At 29.7% G+C, this 14,810-nt stretch overlaps 1 protein-coding gene across 1 annotated transcript in view; it reads right to left on the bottom strand.

The window, feature by feature from the left end:
- LOC117175193 (transmembrane protein 132E) overlaps nucleotides 1-10,685 on the bottom strand; it is a 182,679-nt gene extending 171,994 nt beyond the window's left edge. The window contains exon 1 of the mRNA XM_033364822.1: nucleotides 10,213-10,685. Within this exon, the coding sequence (XP_033220713.1) occupies nucleotides 10,213-10,312 (100 nt within the window). The 5' untranslated portion in view covers nucleotides 10,313-10,685. The remainder of the gene's footprint in view (nucleotides 1-10,212) is intronic.
- Nucleotides 10,686-14,810: the final 4,125 nt, after the last annotated feature.

Genomic DNA, 14,810 nt, shown 5'->3' with positions numbered 1-14,810 from the left:
TTATTATTTTAAGTATCTATAATTGAGGGCTCATCGTACGAACACTTAAATCGGGAACACTTCGTTGTGGATTTTTCAAAAGTTAAAATGCTTTTTTGATTAAAAATAGAAACTCTTCAATTTTGTTGAAAAACTTTTAAAATAAAATTTTTTTTGATCGAAAAAGGTTGACTAGAATTCTGAATTTTATTAAAAATAAAAGCTTGACTAGAATTCTTGATTTTATTAAAAATAAAAGGAATGAGTAGGATAAACAATTTTAAAAGTATTACATAAAAAACTTGTGTAACTTTGTAAATTCAAAAGTTATCAATTAGACAAATTTAAATTTAAATGGTAATTCAAAATTTACACATTACTAAATTAAATTATTCAGACTTTTAAGTTTTTAAATATTTCAAATTGATTTTTTTTTTAATTTCACTTAAATTTTTATAAGATCATATATGAAGGAAAAATTAAATTATTATATAAGCCCATTTACAAGATCGACAGCTGGCTTTTAGAGTTTTTTAGAATCAAAAAAATGTTTTGTAAAGAAGGTCAAATTCGTGTCGTCTCATTTTCTTTAGAAAAAGTACAGATTTTTTCGGCGACAACTCTGCGATAATATGAACCACGAACTGATTTTAAATTGGTACGGTCTCCCAAGGTTTTAAAAATTAAAATTGTAAATGTAACTTTACTTTGCCAACCGAAAAAAGGTGAAAAGGAGATAACCTGTGATGACTGCCAGATTTACGGATAGACGCTTTCTACATACTGAACTTTTATTTATGTATTATGCATCTTTTTTATTTCGAAATCTTTAAGTGAAATATGTTAAATTTCAAAAAATTATAGGTGAATTTTGGTCCAGAATTGAGCAACAAGGAATATAGAAGAAAAAGCCAGCCAGCCCCCGACTAGGAATTTAGTGAAAAAAAAGATCCCCAACAGCACCCCCCTAACGAGAATTAAGACAAAAAATAGTCCCACCAGACCCCAAACAGGAATTTGGACCAAAAACATAGTCCCCGACTAAATAGGAATTTAAACAAAGAACTAGCCCCACTAGACCCCCGGCAGGGATTTAGACGAAAAAACAGGCCCGACGAGCCCCCCACTAGCGCTCGTACTTTTCATGGTGGTAATTGAAGCTATTTCTACACCGGACCCTCTGCTCGCTTTAAACTTTTAAAATATTTAAGTATTTTTCTCACTAAAATATTTTCAAATTAACTAAAAGATCCACTTGCTATGCCACTGCTGATATTTTTGCACACTCTAATTTTGAATCAGTCAAAAATGACTGATTCAAATAATGTGGCTTATATGACTGACAAATAAGTTTCAACCAAAACGATTACTTTTTTAACAATGAATAAATTTTTACCAAAAAAAGACAAACTTTCAAAAAAATACAAGAATTTTCAACAAAAAAGTTGAAGTTTCAACTAAAGAATATTAATTTTCAAAAAAAAAAAAAAATTTCAACAAAATAGGTAAATCTTCAATCAAACAGGTTACGTTTCAACTTACAAAATTTGCAGCTGCGCGGGCACATTCCCATGGCGCGCTATGGGCGCGGCTCCCTTAAATTCGCGCTCGGTCTTTGCATATCTCCCACATTCGTGCATTCTCATCACGTATCTCGTGCTTCGCACTCGATTTTGCCCAAACTGTCAAATTTTCTTGATTTTTGATCAACACTTTTATATAAAATACAATACATTTTTTACGTACCTCTGCTTGGGATTGGGTATTTAGATTTTGAAAAATAAAGTACACATTCTATTTATCATGATTACTTTAAATTTTGTTTCTTATTTTGCGTTAATTTTTTTTTCATATCTGTGCTGAAACATGTCTCACTTATTTACATAGCTTGTATCGTTGTACTGAAATAAATTTTTTTTATTTTCAATGTTGTTTTTCAAAAATAAACAAAAACTACTTATCCTACAAAAAAGTAATTCCTGAAAAATTTGCTATTTTTTTTTAGGTGCACAATTTTTGTCAATCCAACTCTTTTCGTATCTTGCTTTGTTTTCCAAAAAATGGAGTTATTGCTATTTCATTCGTTTTTTTTTTTTATCAACATTTGAATGAATGATTTTTTTTCATCAAAAATTAAAAAGTTGTATAGACAATCTTGTAGGGCCTCCAAAACGTAACGTCTTTCTTCTCTTGACTTTCTCCAATACCACGCCTTTGGATGCAAATGTTCATGTTCGTTTGGTTTTTTTGGATTTTGAAAATGCTATAACTTTGGTCATTTTTATTTCATCAAAAGAAGTCACAATTCCTTCAAATGTTACCGCGTTTACAGATTACAACGACAACAGACACCGAAGTAAAAACTATTTTTTTTCTGACATTTGACGAAATCCGCAAGTCATTTTTCACATAAAACCAATACCTTCTCACTAGGATAAGCATGTAAAAAAAGGAATAATTAATCAAGAGAATGAATTTTGAGTCTAGCAGTTCAACTCTAAACCTAGTACATAGATAAATGATTAAAAAAATGAACATTCCGTTAAGAAGATTAATTTCATACAAAAAAAAACAAGTTTTCAAAAAAATAAATAAATTTTCAATTAAAAAGTTGAAGTTTCAACTAAAAAAATTCATTTTTAACCAAAAAAGTAAGTATTGAATTTAAAAATAAAAAGAAGAATTTTCAGCCGAAAAGATTTATTTTCCACCAATAAAGAAGAATTTCCAACAAAATATATGAAATTTCAAACAAGTAGTTGATTTTTCAATAAAAAAGGTGAATTCTCAACAAGAAAATTGATCTAATCCACAACTTTCAACGTGTTATCAGTCATGCGTGGTAAATTTGAATCAATTATTAAAATGAGAAATTTATTAAAGAATTTTACTTTAGAAATAATTTGACCATTTTATTACAGCAAAGTAATCAGTCACTGCTATTGTTTTGTCAGTTTATATTACTAACTTTTGAGTCAAAGCATGCTTGATTAATTTGTTCGGTCAAATTTTGACCGATTTAAATTTAGAGTGCAGTCAGTATGCTGGTGGGTGAAACGATGATTTTTTACGAGAAGAAGAACTATTTGCGCGGAAACTATAATGGAAGGAGTTAATGGAGGTTGGGGCATTGCAGACGAATGTATATAGTAGATGTAGTTTGGCCCCTTTAGTCGTTGGCACGTCTCGGCGCCACCCACGCCGAGATGCTTAGCACGTGGTTGTTTTATATTGACGCATTTTGCCTAGGGAAAACGTAATCAATCATACTACCTCTCTATGCTACCCTCTTTTATAGTCACACACTGAAAAAAGAACGAGGCGCCAATAAAGAGTTGATATTTAGCTTAGCATATGGGTCACATGAGGAATTCATGAGAATTTTAGAAAGAATAGAATGGTACAAAGCCTCAACACTTTTGAGAATTTATTTGTTGGCTCTAAAACGTAACTGAGTATTCAGGGATTTAAAGAAGCTCACTCATATTTGTTTAACAGCCTTTAATCTCAGAATTCTTTGGTCTTGTATAATTTCCTGCTAACACTTTTTTCCTTTCTTGGTTTTATAAGACCTGAAGTTTACTTTTCTACCATAGACGTTGCATTTTTAAACGAATTTCCAACTTATACAGATGAATTTTTAATCCAAAACGACGAACTTTCTGTTCAAGTAGACGAATTGACAACAAAACAGTTGAATTTTCGTTCAAAGCAGATTAATTTTTAACAAAACAGTTGAATTTTCAGCCTATAAAGATGAATTTTCAACCGAAAATCCTGGCATTTTTATCAAAATAATCAGTCTTTTTTTATTAAAATAGTTTACTATTATTAACATGCAGTTATTGCATTTTTAGAAGACAGTCGAATGAATAACGAAGAAAGATGAATTTTCAAACCAGAAGGAAAAATTTTTCTCCGAATAGACGAAGTTTCAACAAGACAGTTGAATAAAAAAATAAGCAAAAGGACTTTTGACCAAAATATCTGAATTTGAAACAAAATAAATCATTTGTTTTTAATTAATTCAATTTTTAATAAAAAAAGGCTAGTTTTTTCGAAGACAGTTGAATTTTCAAGTAAAAAATATGTCTTATTTACCAAAGAAGCTAAATTATCGATCCAAAACAAAAATGCGATTTTTCCAAAAATCAGTTGAATTCTGGACAAAACAAATCGAGTTTTTAACAAACTAGTTAAATTTTCAAAAAAAAAAAAATGAATTCTTAAGGAAACATGTAATAGTTGAATTTGTAACCAAATAGTTTAAATTTGAACTTACGAAGATGAATTCTTAACAAACAATGTTGAAATTTTAATCAAAAGATATAAATTTCTACCAGAAGACTGAGGTGAAAAAATGATATATAGTTTATACATAGTGGACAAGAAAATCATATTTTTCATTTGTTTTATCAACTTTTCTATGCAAAACAAATTAAAATATCTATATTTTGCCCGCTATATATAAATTATATGTAAATTTTTTTTACCTGGAGAGATAACATTATAAACCATGAAGCTAAAAGACGAATTTGGTGTAAAACAGTTGAATTGTCACTTAGAAAATATAAATTTTCGACAAAAAAAAGTTCATTTCCAACCAAATAGTTGCATTTTAACCTATACAAAGATGAATTCGAAAATAATGAAGATTAAATTTCTAGCAAAAAAAAAACAATATTTTTCCAAAAAATAATCGAAAATGCAAATTGAGATTTATTTTCAACCTAACAGGCTTATTTTTATAAGTTAAAATTTTAACTAAAAAACATAATGAAATAGAAATATAAACCACCATGCCGTTTAGTTACATTTTTAATCTGGTTTAAAATGTTTTCAAAATTTTGTAACAAAGATTCAAAATTAAAATTTCTTCATCCAAAGCTATTCAACTAATTGAAAAATTACAATTTGAAGGCTTGTAACATTTTTAAATTCAAGCACTGCTAATTTCTCATCTAATATTTTTTAATCAGAAGAACTAAGTTTATTTTCATAAAATTGTATCCTATTTTTTTTTGTTCACAATTTTTTTATACAGTCCCGTCAGTGAGTGAGGAGCCTCCTAGTATAAAAATAATACGTTCTATCTTCCGCATTAAAATTTTAAAAGATCAACATTTTTATTAAGCCACTAGATGCAAGTGGAAGCGTTTGTGGCGACAGAATGTGAGCTTTCAAATTGTCGTTGTACGTGCGCATATGCTAGGGACTCGCATAAAAGTCTGCTGTGTGAAAAACGCGTCCATTCGGTGGCTATTCACTCGTAAAATTTTGCTTAGAACGAAATGATGCGAAAATGGTGAGACCCTTTCGAGGGGATTGATTTCTTTTAGGTCTGAAATCTCATCTAAAGTTGCGACAACTTTTCCGTAAAATAAAGCGGTTTTCAAAGTCGAGCTCAAAGTCGCACTAGAGAAAAAAAGATTAGTTAACTTCTTGATTTCAAATAGTGCATTACAGAATTGATTTATTAAAAATAAAGAAGAAAATAAAACCCCGATAGTCCCAGGAAAATTAATTCTCTCAATTTGGTTCAAATTTAGAGGTAATATACTATTGCAATTATCACATTTATTGTATTACTGAATAATTCCCTTCTGCTCTTTTTGACCAGACATTCGTGATTTAAATAGGAAAATGAAAATAAGGTAAAACTCTTCTATAGCGTCGACTTTAAGTTGACGGTGGGTGGGAAATAACTCATTATAGCCCGCATCGATTTTGTTTGATCACGCCTGAGAGACAACCACAGACCCCGAGCAGCTCCTGTTACACTTACCTGCGGCGCGGCCGTTTACGATTCTCGGAAGGGCTATAGAAGGGATTTAATTTGTGCAGGTTGCTATAAGATTCCAACTTCTAAATTTGCTGACTTTTTCCTGACCAATTTTTCATTGCCAAAGGCCGTTTCAAATTTTTCTTTTAAATATAAAACAATCTTACTCCTAGGAGATCAGTAATGCTAATGCAGACAAATCGAACCAAAAATAGAAGAATTAAATATTCAGTTAAAAACAATAATTTTTAATCAAGAAAAATAAATTAATTTTCAAACCAAAAAGAGAAATTTCTAACAAAAAAGGTCAATTTTCACCCAATAAAGCTTAAATTTTAAGCACAAAACAAATAAAATAAGGAATATTAAAAAAATTAAACTAAATAGTTGAAGTTTCAACTCAAAATATGAACTTTCTATCAAAAAAGACAAATTTCCAACAAAATACATAAATATTCAATTAAAAAAGATAAATTTTACACAAAGAATAGAATATTAAAAATTTCATTTAGACAAATTAATTTTTAACGAAAAAAAAACAACGAATATTCAACCAAGGAAATTCATTTTTAACAAGAAATAGAACAGTGAAATTTTCAATGAAAAATTAATTTTCTACAAAAAAATAAATAGTTCAATTTTCAGTTAAAGAAAAGAATTTGTAACCAGTTTGAGATTCCATGGCTTTCTGAAATTTCCTGACCTGTGGCAACCCTATTTTTTTTATTTTGTTATTTCATAACACTATTGTCTTTTCAGGTGGTTGAACTTTGTATTTTTACCTTTTTGCCTAAACTTACATAATTTTTATCGTAAGTTATATTTCAACCCATAATATAAGCGGATATTTGAAAAATAAGTTTTGATTCCTTTCCGACAATCATCATAGCTTGTAATCAATTTTAAGAATAATTATAATGGATTAATTTACTTTTTATTGAAGAATTAAGTAGAGGACATGTAATAGGCCTTTTTTGAGCGTATTTAGTTTCATTTTGATAAAATCACTCAGGGCTCTTTTTGACAAACGCCTTCCAATTCAATTATAAAATGCAATAATGACGTTCTGAACAGCAAGGAATGTTTTGATTCTCGAATTATTCATGTTGATTTTAAAATTAATAACATCTCAGAAAAATTGCTCTGTAGTAATTTTATGATATTCATTTATGCAATAAATTATCGGCTATCCTCTCCAAACCTCAACGCCGGTTAAACGGTTTGTGGTAAATACGATCTCTATTTATCAGCTCAAAAAATATTTACGCATTGACTACGTTACCTGTTTTGTTCATTAGCGGCAGAGCTAGAGAGTGTAATGCGTATTTACTATGTAATTACGCTCAAATTGAACCAAAAGCATATATTAAATTTTCAACTAAATGGAATTACATAATTCTCTGATTTTCAGGTGGCGTTATATTTTCTGAAATTTTAAACGTGTAAATGAATTAAATATTTTACCTCAACTAAAATTAGAGTTAAAATAATGTAAATTTTTCGAAATATTTTTTAAAAAAATGATATGTTAAAATCATAACTAAAAACACAAAGAAAATACTATTCTTATTGAATTTTATGTTTTGTTTGGCATCGTGAAGCGAAATTTAAGAATGAAGTATTATAATTGATGCCTAGATTCAATAAGGAAAATACATACATGTAGACGGCAGATGTTTGTTTTGCCGATTTTCATATGGTTAGCTAGAAAAAGAAACTGAACAAAGCAATATGTCGCTTCATGAGCGAATGCTTCCAGAATAGGGCTCTTGATCTGTGGAGTGTAAAGAGGAGGGCAAGTCGATGGGGGAAGAATAAGTCCTAATTCATGTACTTCAATGATCCTTCAGACTTACAATAATCAATTATATTTCAACTTTTTTCACCACGGTTAATTGTATGAACATTCTTCAAGCAATATTTAAACAAACAAAAAATACTTTCCATAAATTGAAGCTTAGTGTTTATTTAAAAAATTCTCTTAAGGTCGAAATGAAATCGACTTTTCTGTGAAATAATTTCATGCATGTTTGAGTGATTGATTTAACCAAAGAAAACACGAATATATAAATATTAAAAATCACCTGTCGGCTTAGCTTAGTAATAATTTAAATAAATATAAAAGCATATTGATAAATTTTATTGGAAAACGATTATTTGTAAATTACATTCAAAATTACATTTGTAAATTTATTATGCGCTAACGACGGATATGTCTTAGACAGAAACAGTATTTGTGTCCTAATTGCAAGCCAATTATACGACATGTGTGCGTGTTTTATTGACAGACGAACCATTATTAAATTAACATTTCAAAAAGTACAGTATGTTACATTTAGTTTATTTGCTCAATTTCCTAATTGTATCAGCTATTCCTAAAAATAAATAATTTTCAAGATAAGTAAAAACATTAAACTGAAAATAACTTCAAGCACATGAAATATTTTTGTTCTGAAATTTACCTTCAGTTCCCTTCCCAAATTAGTTACAGAACTATGGGAATATTCTTCTCAATTTTATTAATAATTTTTATAAATGCTTGTTTTTGAACCAAGGTTGTTATCAAAATCGAATTTCAAAATTCCAGGACATCCAGGTTACTTTTAAAAATTTACAGGAAAACTTAAAAAAATTCTATTCAAAAAATTAAACTCAAATCAATTGCAAAGCATTGCACTGTTTGCAATATAAATTCCATAAATATTCTTGTACGTCCGTCATGTAAATTATCTACACGTCTGCTTTTGAGCTGGGTTAGTAGACGATATTGTAAAAAAAAATTTCAAATTGAGATACTTTCGAAAAATGTGAATAACTCTAGAAATAATTAAAATTTTTTGAAGTTCGTGGGCTCACTTCAAAGGATTGTCTACATATTATTTTATTAAATTGTTCAAATATTTTTAGAATTGTCTCCCTGAATTCAACCCTGAGGTCAAACTTGGTGCCAAAAGTCGCAAAATTTCAAAAATGTGGAAATACTTGCAAACATTAAGAAAGTGTGTATCATATTATAGTAATAATTATAAGAATATTATGGTTTTGAATTTTTGAATTATATGGTGAATACAGTCATCATTTGAAATGTTGAAACTTTTTTGCACAAATTTCGAAAACATCAAAAAATTTGACGTCTTTTTGCAAAATATTCGTATAAAATTTAAATTGTACCTTCAGCTTTTGAGCTTACTAGACATTGAATTTTATTAGCGTTCGTAATATTTCAAGGAAACAAATTTATCCTAATATTCTAAAAAATTAGGCACTTTAGCAACAGTGAAAAAATAGACATATAGATAATTTCCGTCGGTACTACACACACAATTATTAATCAATGCAAATTTTATATTTCTAGAAAAGAAGAAACAACTATCTTTTTTGTCAGGAATGTTGCGTTAAAAAAATTTTTAAATAATTTTGCAATGCCTTCTGCCACTAAGAAATTTTTTTTACAAATTGGATATAGGTACAAAAAGACGACAACAATAAAATCTTCAAATGATGATAATAAAAAAAATGGGAAAAGCATAGTAAAAAATCTAACAGGTTACCGCGCTCATTCAAATCCATAGAACGTAACTTAATTAACTCTTATCAATACGAATTTTTAAAATAAGCAGAAAAATGCTACAATAATTATTAAAATTGCAAATAGAAATTTAAATAAAAATGTCCTGGCCATTTTTCAAAATACCATTTCTTTATCAGATTTTGTAGGAACCATGTAAACTTGACATATCTAGTGGATATCTTTAAATTACTCTTCCTGATATACATTTGATCCATTTATCGATCCAAAATTGAGACCCACCCTTTGTCTGCTTTGTTCTTTAAATGTGATCCTCTCCTTTCATCTATTCCCATAACCTCAAATTAAAAGAAAAAACCATAAAATTAACCTAAAAAATTAATAAATAGAGCGGACCAAAATAAATACATTCCACTACAAAAACTGATACCTACGCTCAGTCCTAAAATACTTGATAAAATCCTTGTTTACATCACTTACTCTAAAAAATTAATTTACTCGAGAGCTCGAAAAAAATATATTTACGATTATTATTAACGATTTTCCACCACAAAAAACATTTTGCCCTCTTGTTTCCTCAATATCAAATGACACCCTAATTGGTCGTTTCAGCCTGCATTCCCGCAGAAGCTAGACAGTCACGAAAGCATACATTTATCTGGAAGCAGCTCACGTTTCAGAGTGCACCATAACTGAAATCTTTCTCCTGAATTCAAAAACAAAACAAAAAACTTCGATTGCCAGACTGCAGCATACTCTCGAATAACAAAATGTATAATAAAACACGAGGAAACAAGAAAACACTTGCTAAGAATGCGGAGAACATCCTGTCGAATGTTCGTTTCTCTTTTACACAGAACTCTTCCGAATTTAGAGAAAGAAAACAATTAAAAATACTTTTAAAAAATAAATAAAGACTCACCGGCGATCGCAAAGAAAAAGAATATCCACAAGGTATCCATGAGTCTGCCGGTCACAAGGCGTATTTGAAAGCAGGTAAATGCAATCCTGTGGTCCATCATGTGAAGCACATATTTAATTTAATAATTTATCTTATCTTGTCACACGCAGGAACCTCCCGCAAGGACGAGACGCCTGGCGCCGTCCGAAGAAAAACACGCGCCCTCCCTGCACCACGAAACGTGTCACGCCGTGACCTCCGACGACGGTCGTGTTTCCTCGTTTCCCTCACATATTTTATCCACTTTTTCGAAAAGTCTCGCTGCGAGGCAATAAACAAGTTGTATCAGGTCCTTGCGCGGATTTAATTAGTAGCGAGTTTTGATCACTGGGAGTAGAATAGACGATACATAAGACGATCGTTCGTTCGCCGATTCTGGGGCTCAGCAGGCAGGCAGAAACGCGTTTTAGCTGCCGAGATTGCCGAAGCCGAGCAGCCGAGCTCTCACCGCCGCGTTATTCGGAGTATTGACCGGCTTCGTGGTGGTGGCGGTGGTGCGGTGCATCGGAAGGCGAGGGACGCCACCCCCCGCACCCACCGCGAACCACCACCCTGTCCACGGCTGAATGCGCGCGCAAGCCATGGACCGAAAGAAGAGGGAATGGCACGGCGGGAGCTTCTGGATAAGGGGCCTGGGACAAAATCTTATGAAAATTAAATTAAAGCAATTTTTTTGTTTGAAAGTGAATTGAGGGCCCGTATGGACGAGCTAATAATATGGCTTTTCATAAATGTATACCTTTTGAAACTTTCGGTGGAAAATTGTAATGAAACGTTTCAAACTGCATGCAACTTACGGCATTTGAGCTGAAATGAATTTTTATCAGGACTCGTAATATTTAATACAATTAAAGGACCTTTTTATACATTTTTCCTTGGAACAATTTATTATTTTATTGTTACTTTCAACGAAACAGTATTTAAAAAACAGTTGAATTTATCCAAGGGCGAGTTCTCTACAAAACAATTGAATTTTCAACACAAGAAAACCAATTTTCAAGAAAATAGTTACATTGCCAACGAAATACATAAATCTTAAACTAAAATAATGATTTTATAACCAAATGGGTGAATTTTTAACAAAGGGGATTAATTTTCTAACAAAAAAGACGAATTTTCAACTAAAATGATCAGTCTTCAACAACAAAATTAATCTTTAACATAGTAGTTCAATTTTTAACTCATTTTCAACCAAAGAAGATAAATTGTTAACGAAAAATATTATAATTGATATTTCAATCAAAAAAGATTTAAATCTTTGATAAAAAACTAATGGTCATGCCGTTTTAGGCATTTATACTTCAACTTTTAACCAAGTGATTGAATTAGTCTAACCAAAAAGGATGAACACTCAAAACAAATGATAGTTAATGATGTTATAACTTAAAAAATTTAATTAAAAATAAAAAATGTGGAATTTTGAAGCCAAAGAGACATTTTTTCTACAAACCAGGTAAATTTTTAACCAGCAAATATGAATTTTAAACAGAAACGTTAATTTTAAATCAAATAGTAGTTGTATTTTCTACCAAAATGATTGAATTTCCAACCCAAAAAAACGAATTTTCAAAAAGTAGATACGTTCCCACCCAAAGAGATGAATTCAACTAAAATAATCACTTCTCAACTAAAATGGTGAATTCTTAACCAAAAAGGGGATTCAACCAAGAAGATTAATTTTCTACTAAATTCAACTAATTTTTTACCAAGCAGTTGATTTTTCCTTCAAAATAATTGAATTTTCAAACCAAAAAAAAACAACTAATTTTATACTAAAATTATGACCCTTCAACCGAAAAAATGACGAAAATTTAATATTTATGATATTATTACCAAAAAATATTTTAATTTGCAAAAAAAATTTTGAATTCATCCCGAAAACCCATTTATTTTTTACCAAAAATAAGTTTTATCAAACGACATGGTTAAATTATCAAACCGAAAGATCAAATTTTCTATAAAACAGTTGAATCTTCAGCTAGTAAATATAAATTTTCAACAATAAAGTTCATTTTCAACCTAATCGTTGAATTCTTATTTCAAGAAGATAAATTTTTAACAAAAGAGGCCCATGTTTCAACTAAAGAGATGAATTTTAAACTAAAATGACGAATTGTAAGCCAAAGGGGAGAGGTTTCAACCAAGAAGATAATATTTTTTGAAAAAACAAAAATTTTACACTAAAATTATGAATCTTCAACAACAAAAAAAATGCATTTTCCCGGATATTTATTCTTTGCATTTGGAATGCTGGAAAAAAACTTGATCAAAAAGGTCTCTTTTAGATGGCAGTATTTATATGCGTCTTCATATTCTGAATTGTCTACTTAATTAAGTATAGTCAAAGATTAAGTTTCTCAAAGCTCTGTTGGCTTTGAGGTACACATTCTCATCGTGACACTCGCGCTGCGTGCTCCATTTTCGACAGACTTTTAAAAAAAAACAAGCAGTAAACAGGTTTTGTTAGATTTTTTTCTTGTAACTTTCATCGTTTTTACACACATTTTTTTCAACATTATTTTTCACAAATAAAACAAAATGTACGCGTTCTATCAAGAAGTGATTCTTAACGAAACTGTAGATCTTTTTTGGGATAACCATTTTTGTTAATTCATCTTTTTTTGTATCCTACACAGTTTGTCCACAAAATGGAATTTTTTATTTTCCATTATTTTTTGTGCAATCAAAATTTGAATTATCGATTTTTGAAGAAAATCCAAAAATTGGTTATGAGAATCTTGTAGGGCTTACAAAAAGAAATGTTTTTCTTGTCTTGACTTTTTTTCATATCGTGCGTTTTTCGGCTTAAAATTTTGATTTTCGGTTGACTAAAAAAATTTTGAAAATGCTATAACTCTGAGAACTTTCTTTTTATCGAAAAAAGTCATTAAGATAAATTGTTTGTTCTATTCAATACTATAAATATCCGTACATAGAATTTTCAAATTCAGAAAAAGTGGTCTCAAAAATTTTCAAAATGCGCTCACTTTTTGAATTTTTATCAAAAATCGCGGGTTAACGAACTCGTTCTTTCTTTTAGGACCTAGAAAAAGTGTGTCAAAGATGGATTTGATTCGTTCATTTTTTCGAGAGTTACCGTGTTTACGGACGGACGGCCGGACGGACAGACAGACAGGCAGACGCCATCGTGAAAACCTGATTTTCAGATTCAGGGGGTCTTGAAACGCGTGAGATCCGTTGAAAAAGTGTGATGTCAAATTTCCGACAATTCTAATACTTTCTCAATCATAAATGATGAGAATGTAAAAAAGTGAGTTTTCAACGGAAAATGTAATAGTTGATATTATAATCAAAAAGATTTAACGCAAAATAAAAAAGGGAAAAATATTTGAATACATTCAGAAAAGGCATATTTTCTAAGAAATAAGTTTTATTCAATGAAATGGTGAAGTTGTTAACCCGAAAGAACAAATTTTCTATAAAACAGTTCAATTTTCAACTATTAAATGTAAATTATTAACAAAAAAGTTAATTTTCACACTAATAGTTGAATTGTAAGCCAAAAGGGAGAAGTTCCAACCAAGAAGATTAATATTCTATCAAAAACAAGAATTTTACACTAAAACCATAAATTTTCAACAACAAAAATGGATTTTTAACAAAGTAGTTTAACTTTTAAACAAGTAGTTGAATTTTTCTAACCAAAACATATCAATTCTTAACGAAAAATGTAATAGTTCATATTATAACCAAAAAAGAATCAAATTTAAAATAAAACAGTAAAAAACATTTGAATTCATCCAGAAAAGACGACTTTTTATCAAAATAGGGGTGTTTAAACCAAATTATTGAATTTTCAAGACAAAAAGACAAGTTTTCTATAAAACAGTTGAATTTTTAACCAATAAATATGTATTTTTAACCAAATAGTTTAAAATTCTACCAAAAAAAAGATAAATTTTCCACTCAGTTGATGAATGCTTAACAAAAAATTAATTCTTAATAAAAGTAGTTCAACTTTTTATGAAATTTTCAATGATTAATTACGCAAGGTTTTCTGGGTTGAGAGGGGGGGGGGGGTCCGAGAATCTTTTAGGTCCGTCCATATTTTGCGAAACACTTTTATGAAGTTGGGAGCGTTCAAGAGGAGCAATTGCTGTATATTTTCTTAAATCTTATAACTTATAAAAAGAGTGAAATAATATGGTATAAAAGGGTAGAAAAACGTGAAAACAATTATTGTTTGAAACCTATTTAAATAACAGTTCCAATAAGTAAATCCAAAAATGTCATTATTTTTCATGGTATTTCGAACATTTCTAACTGAATCAAAAGTAATGTCATTATTTTTCATGGTATTTCGAACATTTCTAACTGGATCAAAAGTTGTTATTTTTACAAAATATAATTGTAAATTATTATTAGATATTTAAGGCTACGCACATAACATATTCACAATCATTTTTACACCCATAGAAAAAAAATCGGTAATTTTTCTAATTAAAAAAATTTTAACTGACTGTTCATTCTCGCGCTCGGTCTTTGCATTACCCTCCACATTTGTGCACAGACCACAATGCAAAATTTTCTGCATTGTA

The sequence above is a fragment of the Belonocnema kinseyi genome, chromosome 6, assembly GCF_010883055.1.
Source record: "Belonocnema kinseyi isolate 2016_QV_RU_SX_M_011 chromosome 6, B_treatae_v1, whole genome shotgun sequence".
Taxonomy (NCBI): Eukaryota; Metazoa; Arthropoda; class Insecta; order Hymenoptera; family Cynipidae; genus Belonocnema; species Belonocnema kinseyi.
This window is presented reverse-complemented; position numbering and strand designations above follow the sequence as displayed.